The 19429-nt window shown below is 40.3% G+C and overlaps 1 protein-coding gene across 1 annotated transcript in view; it reads right to left on the bottom strand.

Moving 5' to 3' along the window:
• LOC306921220 (uncharacterized protein) overlaps window positions 1–16100 on the bottom strand; it is a gene marked incomplete at its 3' end in the record, with an annotated part of 31897 nt that extends 15797 nt beyond the window's left edge. The window contains exons 1-26 of the mRNA XM_079498330.1: window positions 16065–16100; window positions 12247–12348; window positions 11940–11958; window positions 11748–11784; window positions 10150–10272; window positions 9470–9669; window positions 8756–8859; window positions 8391–8503; window positions 7712–7939; window positions 6904–6978; window positions 6539–6774; window positions 5961–6036; window positions 5654–5797; window positions 5349–5551; window positions 4720–4829; window positions 4414–4532; window positions 3990–4160; window positions 3538–3569; window positions 3035–3132; window positions 2128–2150; window positions 1972–1993; window positions 1840–1867; window positions 1639–1723; window positions 969–1115; window positions 372–583; window positions 67–167 (exon numbers count right to left, since the gene is read on the bottom strand). Coding sequence (XP_079354456.1) covers window positions 67–167; window positions 372–583; window positions 969–1115; window positions 1639–1723; window positions 1840–1867; window positions 1972–1993; window positions 2128–2150; window positions 3035–3132; window positions 3538–3569; window positions 3990–4160; window positions 4414–4532; window positions 4720–4829; window positions 5349–5551; window positions 5654–5797; window positions 5961–6036; window positions 6539–6774; window positions 6904–6978; window positions 7712–7939; window positions 8391–8503; window positions 8756–8859; window positions 9470–9669; window positions 10150–10272; window positions 11748–11784; window positions 11940–11958; window positions 12247–12298 — 2758 coding nt within the window. The 5' untranslated portion in view covers window positions 12299–12348; window positions 16065–16100. The remainder of the gene's footprint in view (window positions 1–66; window positions 168–371; window positions 584–968; window positions 1116–1638; window positions 1724–1839; window positions 1868–1971; window positions 1994–2127; window positions 2151–3034; window positions 3133–3537; window positions 3570–3989; window positions 4161–4413; window positions 4533–4719; window positions 4830–5348; window positions 5552–5653; window positions 5798–5960; window positions 6037–6538; window positions 6775–6903; window positions 6979–7711; window positions 7940–8390; window positions 8504–8755; window positions 8860–9469; window positions 9670–10149; window positions 10273–11747; window positions 11785–11939; window positions 11959–12246; window positions 12349–16064) is intronic.
• Window positions 16101–19429: the final 3329 nt, after the last annotated feature.

Below are 19429 nucleotides of genomic sequence, written 5' to 3'. Positions count from 1 at the left end.
CAGATTCCACTCAAACAGATTTGGAAATGAGAGCCAGTTTTTGAGAAATTGTAGTCAGTACTGTACCTGACTGTGGTCGGGACAGGAAAGGGAGGATTAGTTGCTTCAGGACCAAATACTGCTGATGTGAGGTAATGTTGTCAAACTGATGGCTAAACTCCTTCAAACTGTGGACCAAAGAGCACACAGAATGAGAAATACTAAAACTAGAAAAACAATTATTCAATATAAAGATTGTGAGAGTAACATGTTACAGTGACCAAAGCTCTTCGACAACATACGCAAAATGCATAGATGTCATAGAGTTACACAGATGTGAAGAATGTGTGACAGGCTAATATAATGTTAATATTCTCCAGCTTTGTGCTTACATTTGCTGGTATGTGTCACAGCTGAGGTTCCTGTTGCTGAGACAGTATAGAAACATTCCTGATGCAGATGGCAGGAACCCTCTCAAACGTCCAGAGAACCACTTCCTGATGAATTCACTGTCGCTCAACTGTTCATCAGTCAGAATCGACAATCTCATCTCTCCAATCACATCCAGAACCACAGAGGCTGATGGACCAATAAAGGTCAGGGACTAAGAGAAAGACAATTGAACAGGTGATTATTTAGAGTTATTCAGAAGGTTTCTCCCTAAAACTGATGAAGAGATAACAAAGATCAATGCTCGTGGTGCCCTCTGGTGGCCACTCAGAAACACGACAGGCTCTGGCCATTGTAAAAAAAAAAATACAAATACAAATACAAATGAAAGTCTATTATTATTACGTTTTTTCTTTTTCTTCCTGGAAATAAAAATGTCTGGGTTTCCCGAGGCTAATAATTCATTGATCACTTGATGTTGAGTTATTCTATCCACATTAACCACATACAAATATGAGACTTGGAACTTGAAAAGATTGAGGATTTTCAGCTGAAAGATTGTTGACATGTTGGACTTTGAAACAAGTCTATCCACGTACCTTTTTAGCAATTATATCCAAAGCTGGGTCCAAGACAGAGGACAGCTTGGTGAGCAGCATCTTCCATGTGACTTTAGACGCTCTGCTCATACCAGGCAGATGACATTGCAGAAGAGACACCAGTTGATTCGCTGTGACATTCTTTAACTACAGTGTGAGTGAGAGAGAGGCAGACAAGACAAAGGGAGAAAAAGAAAGAGGACATTAATCAAACACCTGTCACACTTAATGCACTCAGTCTGTAAGAATTACCTTCTGTTTTTTATGTAGCCTACAGTATGAGGCATAATATGGTTATTTAGCCAGTTAAGAAAGGGGCGGCGGTGGCTCAGGGGTAGAGTGCCTGGATGGGAACCGCAAGGTTGCCAGTTCGAACCCGGGCTCCCCCAGAGTTACCGTCGAAGTGTCCTTGAGCAAGACACTGAACCCCTAATTGCTCCCGATGTGCTAGTTGGGACCTTGCATGGTTTCCGCTGCCATCGGTGTATGAATGTGTGTGTGAATGGGTGAATGTAATGCACAATCTATGTAAAGCGCCTTGGATAAAGGCGCTATATAAATGCACCATTTACCATTTACCATTTAGTGCTTAAAATCTACTCATGAGGATTATGCCGATACGTCCTTGCAAATTGTGATCGAAATAGATACAAAAACAAGGAAGTATTACCTCTGCACATGCATATTGCTCAAGGGTAAAATTGCAGGGTAAATCCATGGGACCAGATGTGTCCAAGTAATGCTGCAGTTCATTGCTGTAAATAGATGTGAAATACATAAAAATACAAATTAATTAATAAACAAGTAAATATTTCAACAGGGTCAACACTGATATATTATAGAAAATGCTCAATACAGGAGAATGACTTACATGTAAACTCCACTGCAGATTGTACTGCCTGTTAAATTAAGGGCAAAATGAAACAAGTAAATAAGGCTCCTGTATGAATTAAGGAACAAGTAGCTCATTTATGTGTTATAATATTTATGTAAGTGCTCTTACCATTGAAGTGAGTCATTGGGCACTGTGGATGACAGGTTAGACAATTTATAAAGATAATCAAATAGCAATAACCATGTTAGCAATTACAGTAGTAGTAGTAGTAGTAGTATTAGTAGTAGTAGTAGTAGTAGTAGAGAGTATTAAATGAAATCTCACCGTGAAATTGGCTGTCAAGCAACCTGTCAACCAATCAACACAGAAGAAGTTTAGAAAACGGCAATAAATTAAAGGAGTAATTCACCAAAAAATTACTTATTTTCGATGCCTTGAAGACTCAAAGAGTTTGAGTCTCCTACCGGAAACACAGCCGGTCATCAAATTATCTGCTTAGAATAGGAATGAGTTAAAAACAAAACAATCTCCTTATTCAAGGCTTCATTGGTTGTGTAATTAATGGAAAATAAGTAATTTTTGGGGTGAAACATTCCTTTAAAGTTTAAAAGTTCTCTTGAATAAGCCTATCTCACAGAATTTCCCCGCCCCCCTTAATACGCCCCCTTTCGGGGTTAGTGGTGATAGCGTGACGTCACTCCATAGACGCTACATGTTAACAGAGGTAATTTAAGAAGTCTACAACTTTTGTTTTCTCAAGGTAAGGTTTGTTCTATCTGTTCGAGCTGATTTACCATCTTGTTTGCTTCATAATAATATTGGTCTGTCACATTTTTACATTAGAAAATGTACTTAGATTCTCCAGAGAAAAAAACGTGTAAATGCTAATGTTAAAGACACCACTATTTACCGGAAGTGGGCGTGGAAAGCGGGCTGTGAGATAGGCCTATAGTAGCCTAGAGTGAACATGAACAACATAAAATGTTCTTGCTCTTGTGTAAAATGGTAAATGGTAAACGCGTACATGTGTACATGACTTATTTTAATTTGTGCGGTTATGTGTGGTGGTGGTGGTGGTTGCCCGGCATTTTTGCATAATATGCATGCATGCCGGCATGACATGCAGGCATATTATGCAAAAATGCCAGGCAGGCATGCATGCATATTATGCAAAAATGCCGGGCGTGCGTGCATGAGCGTGTGCGTGCGTGCGTGTGTGCGTGTTGCTAACCCTGTGGTGCAGAATGTCTCAGGTCATCTATGCTGGCCCAGATGGCTGGTTCTATCTCTGGTGGTACATACGGTATGACCTCGTACAGACGCTCCACACTGATACACAATAAAGTGACATGAATTCAACAACTACCACCACAGAATACACATCAACATTCATGGTAAGACAGACTTATAGCATGTTATGTAGACAGCAGTATAATTGCATTGTATGTAGTCATAGCACATCATAGTACATATGTATAGCATAGTATAGTATATATGTATAGTTTATATGTATAGTTTCATTATATAGATATTCCACTGTTACGTTCTTAGCTTACGGTATGCATGATAAATGCTTTTTTATGTGATGTATTCCCATGATTTTTTGTTCTTGCTTAATGTAAATCACTCTGGATTAAGAGCGTCTGCTAAATGCCTAAATTGTAAATTGTATAACAGTTCTAAAAAAACTATAGGTTTATGTACAGCCATATAACAGCATCACAACACACTCACATGACTTGGTAGACATCACAGGGTGGCATAACCTACAAAATAAAATGTTATAATATTAACATTCATGCAAGTCCATAATAATAATAATAATAATAATAATAATAATAATAATAATAATAATAATAATAATAATAATAATAATAATAATAATAATAGTAATAATAATAATAATTATTATTATTTTGCTGTAGGCCTATATCTATTTTTAAATGTTTGTTTGTGGCTTTCGCCTATATATTATTTTCAGCCTACTGACAGGAAATGGGGAGAGAGATGGGGGGGGGGGGTGACATGCAGTAAAGGCCATCGGGATCGGGAGTCGAACCCGCAGCGCACTGCCAGACTGGGCTACCAGCCAGGGTGCTTGGACCGCTGAGCCACGGCCCAGGCCAAAGCTGTATATCTTCTTTGAAGCTATCGTAAGATTGCTCTACAGATGAGGATGAGGTTACCTCTCTAGCGAGTAGAAGCAGGTGGTGCAGGAACTCAGGAAAGTCTCCTGGAGACTGTGTCAGATGGTCAAACACTGCATGGACGACAACGTCTTTCTCTGGAGGAGTAGGAAGAGGCAACAGCAGCAGCTCTGCAGTCTGCCTCGGAGTCAGAAGATGAAGAACCTCCAGCTGGACACGTTTAAGACAAGAGAGAGACAGACAGACAGATCATAATAGGAGAGGGCAGGATATGAGATTTAACCACTGAATACGAAATTGAATTATAATGTCACACTCGCAAATCTTGTGTTCCTGTCTGTGATGACATGCCCAAAATATAGGCCAAGTTGAAAGGTTATTAAGTTACAGCATTTTTTGTGTTAAGTACAAACAATCAAATCTTTTAATTTCCAGTAAAAATGTTGAGATTTTCCACACTCACTCCAGAGAAGTTACGGTTGAGGTCATAGAAGTCTGTGATGGGGGCGAACATGGAGAAGAATCCAAAGTTCTTCTCCAGCCATTCCGCACTATGACTGGCTGAGGAGACACACTGAGGATCTGAAGATGAATACACAAGTCAATGTAGGCTATAAAGTATAGTATTTGAATTGAGTAATGTTTTACTCAAAAAGTACTCTGAAACCAACACAAATTCCTGTACATTTGCAGTGCAGATAAATGGTGAATAAAGGGCCTCTGAGCCTGTTCTCATGTCTCTATAGCTATGACTACTCAGTTCACTTACCGGACGTGTTGTGATGTAGCAAGAAGGAATGGATGAAGTGTGTGTAGATCACTGGGCTGTGCTTGTGATCGGGATCCATGCCACGCATATGATGACTCAGCTCTTTTACTCTGGACCGGGCAATGCAAATAAATGTGTTATTATTCTCTAGAGAAGTTATTTTCCAAAAATAAGGGTCAAGACGTTTTATGGATTAGAGTAAAGTAAATATCCCGCTTGTTTTTTTTGGAGTCACACAATCAACCGATTTTCAGAAGGAAAAAAAAGATTTTCAGAAGATTTTCATAAATACATTTTCAAAAGATGTATAATATATCATTCATGATGTATTTTTTATGTTTGGTTCCCGGTTTGATTGATTGAATACTATATTAACAGTTTGGATGGACACACACAGGGAAGTATAGCACAATACCAAATGCCAAAAGGATGAATCCAAGAAAGCCTATTGGTTTGCTTCCATTGGGGTCCTTTTATACTCAATTCATCGAAAGTACAGAAAGTAAGTTACATTTGGTAAGTCAAAAAATGTATCTTTAGGGTCTTGAGCTAAAAATGTTTAGGAAACAGTAAACACTTATGTTCTAGAGGAGATATAGTATTCCCTTTAAAAGGGACGACTAACTCACAGGGCTTGGTAAACAGGACAGGTGAAGTTCTTGTGGCTGAGGCAGGAGAGGAGGCTTGTAGGAGCTGTAGGCATCAGAGGCAGCAGTTTGATCTGGAACCACATCTTGATGAAGTCTGGGTCCTCCAGGTTCTCCTGGGTCAGGGACGGAGACTCCACCTGAGCAAACACTTCTCTGAAGTGGGACGCAAGCTCACCGAAGTTCTAAAATGAGGGGGAAAAAGCAGAGTCATAAAATATAGATTCTTGCCTCTGAAAGGGAACTTATGAGGCGAATTGGACCACCAGTGACCGCCTGAGGCTTACCACTGTGGAGAACTCAGTGACCAGTAGGATGAGCCTTTCGGTCAGCTCATCGATCATTCTCATTATCGTCTCCTCTGACAAAATGAGGTTGCTGCGGGCAACGCAGTGCATGACGCGAGCCACATTCTCCACTGCGTTGGTAAGCTGGTAGAAGAGATGGGGAGAAGGATAATGGATGTATGCCGGGCAAGACTTTCCTATCATCTAGAATAGAATCTGGAATCCTTTGTGTAACTAATAATATATTTAAATTAAATTAAAACATTTTTGTTTCATTCTGCGGAAAAAAATGGTAAAGCCTTCTCACGCCACATGATCTTTCTTCGAGGGTGATGCTGCAAATGTCCTGGACCTCAGTGGTGTCATTGTCCATGTCCAAATAGCTGTTCAACAAGCAAGCACAATAATCAGCATAGGTAGTGGACAGTAGACAAAACAAGGGACTTACAAAGGACATAACTTGCCATAATTCTGAATGGCCACCAGAGGGTGACCTTTGCTATCATTTACTCCAAAATCATCTATCTCGCTTGTAATATTCAAAGAAACTAAAATTTTGAGTTAATCCATATATGTGTGTGTGTGTGTGTGTGTGTGTGTGTGTGTGTGTGTGTGTGTGTGTGTGTGTGTGTGTGTGTGTGTGTGTGTGTGTGCGCGCATGCATGCGCGTGCGTGTGTGCGCGCGCGCGCGTGCACGTGCATGCGCGCGCGTGTGTGTGTGTTGCCTTTTTGTTGATTTACATTATTTTGTGGTCTTTGTAGTCTAACTAGTTCTGCTAACCCAGGAAACTCTGGGACTTTGGTCAAGATTAGCCTTCACAGCATAATTGGAAAGATATGGAGGCTGTACTGCATCTATGAAAGAAAATACTTAATTGTACTTACAACACTTGGTGGAAGGCATCCTTGATTTGGTCAGGGAGTTGCCCGTGGGGTAAGAATCTCCGTAATAGTGGCATTACAACGCGGTTGTACCAATCCTCCACATTTGTCACGTCAAACTCTTCCATTGGTGGGGCTATGGATGTATTGTGTGGCTTGTACATGCCTGCCAGCTCAGCTAGGGTCCAGTTCAGCAGGGTCTGGGTCAGAGTCGTGCTTCTTATCTCAGATACATTTCTCTGGAGAACAACAGATAGATAGGAAGTCATGTCAGGTTAGCAGATGAATAATTAAAATAAACAAACAAGTCAAAAAAGTAAATGGCTTCTCATATCTGTATAACATAAATGTATGTTCGCTGTATGTACCTCACGTGTGAGAGACACAAACTCACTGACGAGGCTCCCAACTGGTCTGAAAGCTCCCATCAACCCATTCACCACCTGCAAGTGATTACAAAAATCACACCCGTGTGAAGTGAGGGGCACTTTTATCATCATACATCATCATACATCATCTCATCCAGCCATACAACTCATTATACAAACACTAGGCTAGACAGTGGCCTTGTGGTTAGAGTGTCCGGGGGGTGTCCGGGTGGTCAGGGTTCGATCCCCGGCTGGGTCATACCAGACTGTAAAAATGGGACCCAATGCCTCCCTGCTTGGCACTCAGCATCAATGGGTTGGATTGGGGGTCAAATAAACTAATCAAAATGATTCCAGAGTGCGGCATGGCTCCAGCTCACCGCTCCTTGGCTGCGGCTCACCGCTCCAAGAGATGGGTCAGATGCGGAGACCAAATTTCACTGCGGTAACGTGCGTGACAAATCATACGACTTTACAACTTTAAGAAACTCAAAACGGGCCAATGGCATTCAATGTTTGTATTTGCACAAACACTCAAAACTGGCCATTCATTGTCAATGGCATGTTTGTGTTAGGCAGTAGGACAATGTTTGTGTTTACACAAACCCTCAAAGCTGGAGGGTTTGTTAGGCAGTAGGACAATGTTTGTGTTTACACAAACCCTCAAAGCTGGACATAGAACGTCCCTCAAAAAGAAAAAAATAACAACATAATATTGTTTAAAGGTTATAAAGACAGCAGGTTAGGTTATAAAATCAAGAATCTGGTAATGGGTTTATTGATATGATGTACAATATCTAAAGCTAACCTCTCTGAAGCTGTTCTGTGGTGGTGGTGGGGATGGTGGTGAGTAGGGGTTATATGGAGGCATTGGGGGGTAAGTGTATCCGGGGGTGGAGGTGGGGGTGGGCCCAGGAACCCCAGTCATCAAGCTGTGGAAGACCAGGCTGAGGGTCCCGTTGTCCAGGCCTGCAACCTCAGGCCTCAGTAGCAGCTCCGCCTTTTGTTCTGGAGACAGCAGGTGAAGAACCTCCAACTGCAGCCCAGAAAACACACAGAGAGGGAAGGTCAATATGTTCATAGACAGTGTTGGGAAAGTTACTTCTAAATGTAATATATTATACAAGACTTTCAATTAAAAGTAATCATCGTCTTCACCACTTGGATCACAAATGAAGGGTGGATGCATGTAAACATTTTTGGAATTTGTCCAATTTATCTGTTGCCCCCCGGATGTTACGCTTTGCGTCCGGAGGTGCAAACCGGTAATTCAATCTATTCCGTTGACATTTTACTGTTTTGTCTTTGTTTTGTTTTTGTGTCTTCTTTACACCAGGAGGACACTGATCGTGGAATAATGACAGTCTTTTTTACCCACCCAAATGGTCTACAAATAGGACAGAGGTTTTTTAAAAAAAAAACCTGTCCTTCCCAATGTTAGTAAAAGCCCATAATGGAGTCACATGGATGCAGTGATGTGAACTCACCCCACTGAAGACCATGTTGAGTGCTGAGAAGTCCTCCATACGAGCAAGGGCTTTGAAGGAACCAAAGTTCTTCATCAGCCACTCCTCACTGTTCTGCCCTGGATGTACACAACCTACGCATATGCATGCATGATACCATGAAATCACACACACACGCACACGCACACACACACACACACACACACACACACACACACACACACACACACACACACACACACACACACACACACATTGGAAGACAACACATTTTTGATTAACGTTAGTAGTACATTGTTAGCTTATCTTCAGGTGTAATATTTTGCAATTGAACACAGTGATGTATGATGTTCAGCTATATAAAACGAATTGGCATGAAGTTGTACCGTAAAGTCCCTCTCTCGCCAGGAAGGGATACATAAAGAATGTGTAGATCCACTTTTGCCTGGCCGGATCCATCTCCGAGAAGTAATGGCTAAACTCCTTCACCCTGCAGATTCAAAGTTCAAAGAGGTTAGAAGACAGATATGTCTGCAGACTATGCAAAATGTACTGTAGCAGGAGAGCAGTATAGTTGGTAAGCTATGGAGACAGAAAGAAAAGGACATGTTGTCCTCTTGATGTCAAGGTTTCACTTTTTAAAGCACACCATTGCATACTGCTCACCTGTGGTGCAACTACAGGGTTAGCATGCAGCGTGCAAAAAATTGCATACAATGATACTTTGCGGTTGCTGAGAGTACCAAGATGACCAAGATGGTACCAAGAATGTTAACTTGGGGGTGCCTACCTGTCAAACCCTTTTAAGAAATTTGATGTACAAATTCATTTGTCGTTTAGTTTAGGACTGTGTTATTGTGATTTTAATCAACCCTGTGAATGAGTTCTAATCAGTACTCTCCCATGATTTAGAGACATTGGCGCAACAGCCTCTACAGACGGTGAGCATATGATGTGGGCTAGCTGTAGGTTGGACTGAATTTATGTTTTTTCTTTTTCTTTTTTTAATTTATCTTGTTTATTGTTTGTGTATGTTGTAATATGATATGTGATATGGACACATAGTCTGAAATAAAGTTTGAACTGAATTAAAAACATACACAGTCTGGTAGGTTTCACAGCTGAAGTTCTTGGTGCTGAGGCAGGTCAGAAATTGCTTGTTGATAGAGTTGAGCAGAGGTTTCATTTTGATCTCCAGCCACATTTGGACCAGGGCCTGGTCCTGGAAGGCTTCAGCCCCTGGCGTGAATTCCACTTCTCCCGCCAGGGACAGAATTGGCACTCCAGCCACGCTGGATCTCTGGAGATATAAGTAGTAATAATAATTAATAATGGTGTGTTCCAGTTGTATGCATGTAAATAACACACACTAACAAATCCACATGACAGATTGACACGTTAAGCAGACCCGAGGCCTATTCAGTCATGGACCCCCAAAAATGTATGTCGTTGGCCGCCCACCCCATCTCAAAATATTTTGTTCCAGGGATCCCCTGAATTTTCAAAGAGTTTTCAAAAATAGCAGATCTTCTATTTTTGAACATATTTTGAAAAGTATAAGATAATGGTTTAATAGATCATTTCCAGGTTTTAATGGGTTAACAAAACAACTAAACTGTAATGGTGTCACTCTGTGACGAATGTCCTGTCCTCAAAGTCATTGACAAAGTAATTTTGGTGACACAATATCACATTGGAATGCATTGTAACATTACATTCCTTCCTTCCTATTGCTTTTCTAGTCTAGAACCTCCCTTTGGTATTGTTAATGGCAATGTACCATGAAGGTGTAGATGTCCAAGGCAGCATCGATGATTCCTTTCAGCCGCATCATGTGATCTTTTCCCGTGTCTGTTGATGGCAGTCCCACGCAATGTAGGAAGTGTGAGGTTGGATCAGAGACCTATAGGGTTGGTGACAAGAGAAAAAACGATATAAATACCGATGATATGGAAATGGTTTATACAGTACCTATAAGTGAGCTACAAAAGTGTTAAAAAAAAAACATAAATATGGTGGCATCTATTCTGACGTCAGATTGGACTACAAATTTCAACAATTGGGTGACTAGTGTTCAGAAACTTCAATTCACTGAGGGTCTACAACAAATTGAGTAAAAAGAATGTTCCATCAAGATAAAAATGGTCAGCTTTATTACTATCTTGTCATTCTGGCATAGCCTACTTAAGAACCTGGTTTGCAAACAGCAAAAGAAAGATGTAAATGTTTTTCTCAATTTAGAGATCGCAATGCTGTTGGTATGTGACTTGACCAGTTTAGCTATACTGCTTAGTCATTGTAGAACAAGGGCAGGTGATTTTACTATAGCCGTCAGTGACAGTAGCCTACCTACTATCAAATCAGTTTGTCAAACTGTAGAGGTTTTATATTAATTACAACAACTATCAAATAAATCTCCTTCTCTTGACATACCCTGTTATTTGTGCCCATACCAGAGAACCTAGACTAGTCTGTGTTGTCATTTATGAGATGCCTCTATTGACAATGAAAGGAATTCTGTCTTTCCGTATGCTTCAACATTCCCACTCAATTGTGTTTTGTTCCACTATAGAGCTAAAGGTTTTGAACAAGACAATGTGCCCATATCCACATAAACTACCGGTATCCCTGGATGATGTCATCATGTTTAAGTCATTGTTCAATAGGTCAAGAAAGGGCCAGATCTGTGTACGAATTCCCCTAAACCACAGCACTTGTGTTACTCTGCGTGGTAGTGGTAGGGTATTGTAGTCGCTGTTTGTTCTTGTGTGTGTGTTAGCAAGATATTGTAACTTGAGATCGATGGGCAGATTTCCGTGGAAGTTGGGGGAAATGATTACTAGGCTTCCCCAAAAAGATGATGTTTTGGGTTGATAAGATCAAAGGACTGCATAATCCTATAATCACTCAACAATTGAGTCAAAATACTAAGGGAAACAAAGTTCTGCACCATATGCAATGCATGTGTGTGTGTGTGTGTGTGTGTGTGTGTGTGTGTGTGTGCGCGTGCGTGCGTGCGTGTGTGTGTGTGTGGGTGACATGACATTCTTGTTGTATCGCGACATATTCCTTGATTTTGCTGCACCTGAACTATTTATGTCCTTGTATGCAATTTCCTCTGTGCGGACATAAATCAATTGTTAAATGTGTGTGTGTGTGTGTGTGTGTGTGTGTGTGTGTGTGTGTGTGTGTGTGTGTGTGTGTGTGTGTGTGTGTGTGTGTGTGTGTGTGTGTGTGTGTGTGTGTGTGTGTGTGTGTGTGTGTGTGTGTGTGTGCACGTGCGTGCGTGTGCAGAGACACATATATAACACATGAGTGTGTGCTTGCATGCTGTTCTTGTTTAAGAGCAGAATGTACTTGTGAGAGAATTTCACTCACCCGAGCACAGGAATCTTGTGTAATGCAGGTTCCATTTCTTCTCCATTGGATTACATAAGAGATAAGCATTTGAAAAGAAAGGAAAGGGCATTCATTCACACAGCTACTAGAACAATACTACTCTCAATAAATGTTTAATCATGTATTGTCCAAACCAGTGATTAACTTCAATTAGGCCTATAGAGCTCTTACCTTTCTATGCTCAATGTCTCTGTGGAAAGAAGATGAAATAGATATGATTAGCAAGGCTATGGATCAGGTTGATTTCTGATTAGCAAGGCTATAGCCAGACAATACGTTTGATGAATTAATTTTACTTTGTATATAATGTCAGAATGTATTGTAGTTTCACCTCTGTATGTGTGTATTTAGCAAATAAAGAAATGTTGTAGCATAATGGCAAATCTTTCAAATGCTTGGCTAAAAAGTATTATTTTAAAATAGTGTGAATCAGAAAATAAAACCTTGTATCTAGGTTAACGAGCTGAGATGTCCTTACCTCTGCAGATGGCCAGGATATAGATCAGTAGAAAGAGGTAGCGTGATCTCATAATGACACTAAAGCTCTCATGAGGCCTGAGAACTCTCGAGGGAAACGTTGCTGGTGAGGGAAACAGAACAGAACATAACAGGTTGAGCTGTCAACAAATAGCCTACAGGGCAGGCCTATATTGCGCCTATACATTTCTTCTTTGGTTTCCATTGTTTTTTGTGCCATCCTTTTGTTGAATGTTGGGTGGATTCACACTGTTCCATGATATAAATCAGAGTTGACCCCGGCCTGTAGCAATGTCACTGATTGCTAAATAAACCTGCTAAATCAGTGGTTTTCATAATTGTTGTGGTATTGGATTAGAAGAGATAACAGGCAAATGATCAATTCTTGAGAGTGTAAAATGAAACCAAATGGACCCTTACGTGACCATTTGGTTTCATTTTACTACACTCTCAGGGCACGGACACAAAGACTTTTATTCTACCTCTGAGGGCGGATTCTGCCAATGCATTTCAATGGGAATGGAGATGCATTGGCAGAATCCGCCCTCAGAGGTAGAATAAAAGTGTGGTGTGACCGTGCCCTCATCTATAAGGGTCCATTTGGTTACCAACTCTACATTTAGCTGGGGACCACTTGTCCCTGGACCATTGGTTGAAAACCACTGTGTTATATGTTCGACTCATTTTTGTGTTCACCGTCCTTAGACATGACCAGAATAGGGATTGGTTCATGTTGCAGAGCTTTGGGCAGATAAGCATCAAGGTGTGTCTGGTCAGTGAGAGACATTTTAAAGATGGTACTGTAGCTTTATCTGTGAAAAGGTTATGTGATGATAGATGCATCAGTTGAAAGAATGCTGCCCTACCTTTCATCTACACACCACAACAAGGAGACAAATGGACTGAACATATTCACAAATTCATTTAATGAATCATTGTGCATGCTATTGTATCTCGATTACTTGATTTCTCATTAATATTATATACAGTAATAGATACAATCTGTTATATCAGTCCACAAGCTTCAGTGGCGTGCACAGATAGACACTAGGGGGTGCCCTTTTGGCAATGTGCCCTTTTGAAAAGAAAAAAAAATAGCAGACCTACAAGCTCGTAGCGCGCCACTCGGTGGCGCGCTATGAGCTTGTAGATCTGCTATTTTTCAATAGCTAAAGCATAACATAATGCTAACACCAAAAGGGGTTCCCGCCCAAAATGGATTAAGGCAACCGGCCGGTTCCACGCGCTGCACAAGGTGCCCTTTTTTAACTTGAGCACCTGCCCCTCTAAATGTCTGTGCACGCCACTGACAAGCTTCGAATGAACGATAATCACCAGTATGTTCTTATCTGGACCATGCAATGCAGGCAATATTGACACATCCACATGCCATACTGTAGGCGACTAGAAAATGCAGAAGGGAAATTATAATGAATTGTATTTTTATAGCGCTTTTCCAAGTGCTCAAAGCGCTTTACAATGGTTCATTCATTCATACATTGGGAGGTGAAGCGGCGAACAGTCGACGCCAGCATCCTCACTTCCCACATTCACACACCAATGGTGGCAAGCTCACACCGACCAACTCATTGGAGGCAATGTAGGGTTCTGTGTCTTGCACAAGGACACTTCGACATGTGGACAGGAGGAGCCGAAATTCGAACCGCCGACCCAGAGATCATTGGACGACCTGCTCTACCTCCTGAGCCATGACGAAAACAAAACAGCGTGTAACTGACTTAAAGACTGATATGAGGTTAGGGGACTTATATGTGGCCGGTTAAGACTGAGGATACACAGCACTCAGTCAGCTTCCTCGCACCCAATCAAATTATTTAAAACAAATATTAAACTCATTAATAGAACTCTCAAAACTACTCCAGAGGCTGCAGATAATTTATACTATGTGTTCAAGCCGGATCTGTTCGATATTTCATATCCCATCCTAATTGGCTAACATTGGCTTTCAAAGTTTGCTGGATTGGCCTGTTTTGAACAAAAAGCCTCAAATCATGAACGCAGCGTGCAATTTACGTGAAATCTTTCACAGACTTTCCTACTAGGCTAAGGAATATATCCCACCCTTTTCACCTGTTATAGCGCTACCAACAAAATGCCTCAAATCATCCAATTGCCATCCAAGGCTAAGAAGAAATGGCACCCTTTTCACATTGGCCTATTATAGCGCCAACAGGAGGCCACAACCTGAACTGCCCTGGTGGAGACCTGTGCCCCGAGGGGCACTTTATCTAGTTTCTTATATCTTTAAGGCAAGTTAGCACATTTCAACAAGGCAATGCTATCCTGATTATAAAGACGAAATTTAGTTAAAATAAAACAGAAAGATAACAGAATCACTCAGAATCATGTAGCACTCCTGCAGTTTTCTGGTAGTTTTCAATCCAATAAAGCAAATTCATAAATTCAAACACACACGCACGCACGCACATAAATTAATTTGTAACTTTGACTTGAATAACTGGCTTTTCTGAATCACTGTGGTGACACATTCTAGGATGGAAATTTCCTTCTTTATTTAGCCTACTTAAGTGACATGATGATTGGAATAGACTCTAGGCACTATATTCCAGTCATAATGCCACTTAAGTAGAGGCATTGGATGGCACTAGATGAGTGGATGAAACTGTCTGTCTTTTTTTTTCTTCTTCCAGATACTTTTATCCGGAGCCATGCAACTCCAAGTGTGAGATCAGAGTAAATGGATTGAACCGTAGTCAATTGACAGGGTAAATGGTCACATAAGTAAAGTGCAAACTTGTGTGCTTCATACCAGGTAAACATAGCGGCTGTCTAAACAAAATTCTATTTAAATAACATTCTTAACATTTGTGGTCAAGCAACAAGTATTGTCTTTCTAAATAATATGTGAAAAGGGTAAAAAAAAAAAACCACATCTCTGCAAGTATACATCTATAAAAGGTGACAAATGCTATTTCTGATATGGAATAAATAATTTCTGATTGAGCATTCATTATGAAACCTATTATAAGTTAATTCATCGTCTCATCATTGAATGCAGAAGTGGGTAAACATTGTTAATAATTAACTCCAAGAGTATAAAAGTATAAAACTAAATAGACCTTTACAGGTACATTTGATTTCTTTCCCTTTGCTGTGTAGATGCTTATACTGTTAATTTAACTCGCAGAATGTATAAACTTGACACTTCTTATACACTGAAAGTTAAATTAAAAGAAGATTAACACTGTAAATATGTTTTCTGTGTGTAACACTGCATTCTAAAGGAGATATGATGATGGTTCAATCATCACATTTTCTAATACATTATGATTATCATACTCATTAATTACACACTTAATTTTAAGGCCAGATTGTTACAAAGTGACCATCGGTGTTTGTAGGATGAAACACACCCCAATGTGTCTTCCCTTCATATTACTCTATAAATTCTATAAATGTATATTTTAATATAAAAAGCCAGTTCATCTGTGCAATTCTGAGATCTGAAATCAACCGGCAAGTTGTTGCTAGAGGTAAACAGCAAACTGGAGCATATAGCACCAGGAGCAGGCAAAAATGTTCCATAACAGAAATCCACACAGTATTTTTATATAACATTTAAGCCTAGAAGTTCCCAATCCCAATACTGCACATTTATCGTACAGCAATATCATGTAGCTTGTAAAATAGGCTAAAGAATACATACCTACAAGCCTACAGCAAACAAATAAATGAACACCCAATCTAAATCCAATGACAAGGTGAGTTTCTGAAATGGCAATTAGGTAACATCGGAGCCTACTGTACTAAAGGCACAATGAAGAAATCAAAGCTTACCTAAAATCCTTCAGAGGCGTATATCCTAAGAGTAGTATGTCCTGTCTTGCTGTGTGAACGGTATCATGTGTAAGGGATCGCTCTGTCTCTCTGTCTATCTCTGTGCCTCCCTCCCTGCACCTCCTCCCTCCCTCCCTGTCACCCGAGACAGGTGGAACCAGCTCAGAGATGTGGGAAAGCACAAATGATGATGATGATGCTCTGTGGTGCAGCAAAAGCAACTTCTGTAATAACACAATTAATTTTAAGTTGTCAATTATGGGTATTTACTATTTTTTAAAGTACTTTGTAAGAAAAAGTGGGAAAAAATGATGTATAAATTAGCCTACAGTATGAAGACAAGGCATGTGACACGCCTCTACTGTAAGCATGTGTGTGAGGTAGAGACAACAGCAAGAGAGTGGGGGAAGTGGGGGAAGACAACAAGCTGTTGTATAATATTACACACTGATTCATGTACAGCACAACTGGGCAGTGGGGCCACACCTCCACGTAATTGCTTCTGGCTTTGTTCACTGTAAAGCAGTATTTATATCTACTATGACTAGACATCTACAGTAGGTTAATGAATAGAGAGAGGCCACTAGGCCAGACAGTTGCCATTGTGTTCTGTTGAGCGACTTGGCAATTGGTTGAAGTATGCCTTTCCTATTCACTGCGATGCAATTATATGAATATGAAGTGTTAAAGTGCCGCCTGATTACAAAAGTTATAACAGCATTATGTTAATAATTTCAGTGGTTCCTCTCTAGGAAGTATAGGCAGTTTAACACATCTAGATATTCTGCCAAATTACATTTGAACAAATGTATCTACACTGATTCTTTATTGTTACTTTCACTGAAGAAAGTTTGTCACCTACATCCATTTAGCAGGTGGCTACGGTGTTAAAGTTAAACTGTAAATGTGTAAATTGTTGAACTTAAGTATTTACTTTGGTTTGGTTTGGTTTGTTGGTCAATCTGATTGATAACTTCTATTCAGAAGAAACAGGGTGTGGGATATTTATGCAACTTAGGCCGAAAGAAACAACTCAATTCTGTATACCATTCCACACTTATGTAAAGACTAAAGAGACTGTCACTCATAGGTCAGGTCCAAGGTATTCTAAGGGCCAGGTCAGTCAAGTGCTGGTTGACGTATAAATACTGTACATACATGTAAGAGAAGATGTGAATGCACTTCCATGTGTGTTGCTCTACATGCGTATTCAAACTCACAGATCAAGTTGGACTGGTTTTATGCCGCAACCTTTCTCAATACATTGTCTCTGTGTCTGTGTTGGCTATTATGTTTTTAATACAAACAAAGGCAAAATGCAGAAAGCGGGGAGGGGATCAACATAATGCAATAAGTGGATTAAGTGGGTGGGTTTGTTCTCCATTTGAACAGATAAAGGATTCATATATCGTTGTGTGAAGATGCAGCCTATACGTAGGCTGCATTTAATTAACAATCCATTATTATCCAGAGCGACAAAGTGCCAAGATCAGACTACATGGTATGAATCCTAGTCAACAAACAACATGAAATGGTCAAGGAAACAAAGAAAACAGTTCAATTCTACAAAGTCATTAGGATACCAGGTAAACATCAAATTTAGCATCTGTCATGCATGCTATCTATAGCATCTATCTCTAACATATACAATTGAGTAGTCGTGTCATTTGTGGACCACCAATCAGTATGTGTCTATCCAAAGCCCTAAACTAAAGTAATGAGCATCGCGCCTGTCACAGACATGTGCAGAGCAAGTTCAGTCAGGAAACTCAGTGCAGTTGCTGCCGGCCGTTAATGGCCTCACGTTCTCATTCACATGATTCACTTCATCCAATCACACAAGTTCCAGTTTCATACCGGCTATTTAAACAGGAAGTTTGCTCTGCTCAATCTGCTTGCTTACTTGCTGCTGCACATTGATTCTGCTGCCTGCACCCTGCTGCGCTGCTGCTCACCCTCCTCCACCCCAGCTACCACCTGTCGTTTTGGATCTGCGGTTTAGGTACGGGGGATTCAGAGTCCCTATGGTTGGGAGTGGGACTGATGCGCTTGATCTCAGTACCTAAAAAGCAGATTCAATTCATCGCCAAACTATAATAAATATATTGCTCATTTTATATTCAATATATTCCATCCATTCTTGAGTTAAGTCCTGACTGAACTGTATATCTCTGTTATTATATACTAGTAGAATTGCATCTTATATTATTGGAAAGCTAGTCCATTTCCCTTTACAATGTCCCATTTGTAATGATAATGCATTTGTGGGATGAGTAGCACAGATGAATATATGGGGAGGACTTACCCATGTGAAATGGCAACACAGGTCTTGTGTTTCATCCAAAAAAGCACAGATTTATAACAAGCTGGTCCCAAAATGTAGTGTGTAATTAATGAGAAATCATAACATCATTATACTGTATTAGATTTAACAATGCCACCATTTCCTTTCACTTTCCTTTCCTTTGGAGTATCCACCAGAAAGGATACTCCCACATTGCCTGTTCTTCCACAGGAAGATGAGGAAATTCCAGATCCGGCCATCATAACGCCTCATAGTTGAAAGCGACACACACATTGATTGATTGATTGATTGATTGATTGATTGATTGATTGATTGATTGATTGATTGATTGATTGATTGAAATATTTATTAACAGTTATTACAGTACAATTCAAAACAAAGACTGTTAACTGTGAGTGGACGACCCAATAAAGCATTACACTTTGTTTACAAGAGGGTCCACCTTGTTCAATTCATCAAAACATTTAGAGACGTACAAATATACACTTCTATAAAGCCAAAGAACTGGAATTCATCATAAAGGAGGTAAAAAGGGAAAAGAAACATATACAGTGAGGGGAAAAAGGGGTGGGTGGATGGTGGGGGGGGATTCAGATTTTACGGGGGGCAGTTTCGAATTGCAGCCGTCCGTAGGTGCCCTTTGAGAGCGGTTTTGAAGGAGTCAAGGGATTCGCATGTCTTAATGAGTGTTGGTAGGGCGTTCCACATTTTGGTGGCATAGGAGCGAAATAATTGAGTCCCTTCATACTGTCATCCTGTGGAAGCTGATACAGATCCCTGCCCCTGCAGAACTAGAAGAGCCACATCTAGTTTTGAACATACAGTACACATACCTCTATCCAACTGCAGAACCTTTAACAAATTGAACCCTGTACATTGTCGACCCCCCAGGGCTTTGTATAAAGTCCTCCTATGCCCCTCCTATGCCTAGCTTTGTGTGTTTGTGTGTACCACGTTTGTGATGATTTGATTGGCCAGCTTTGTGTGTCTGGAGACTTGACATTCTGTCATTTGGTTTGATCAAAATAAGAATTATAATTGTGTGTAAAATAGAAAATCA

This window comes from Electrona antarctica (assembly GCF_951216825.1).
Source record: "Electrona antarctica genome assembly, chromosome: 4".
NCBI classification, from domain to species: Eukaryota; Metazoa; Chordata; class Actinopteri; order Myctophiformes; family Myctophidae; genus Electrona; species Electrona antarctica.
This window is presented reverse-complemented; position numbering and strand designations above follow the sequence as displayed.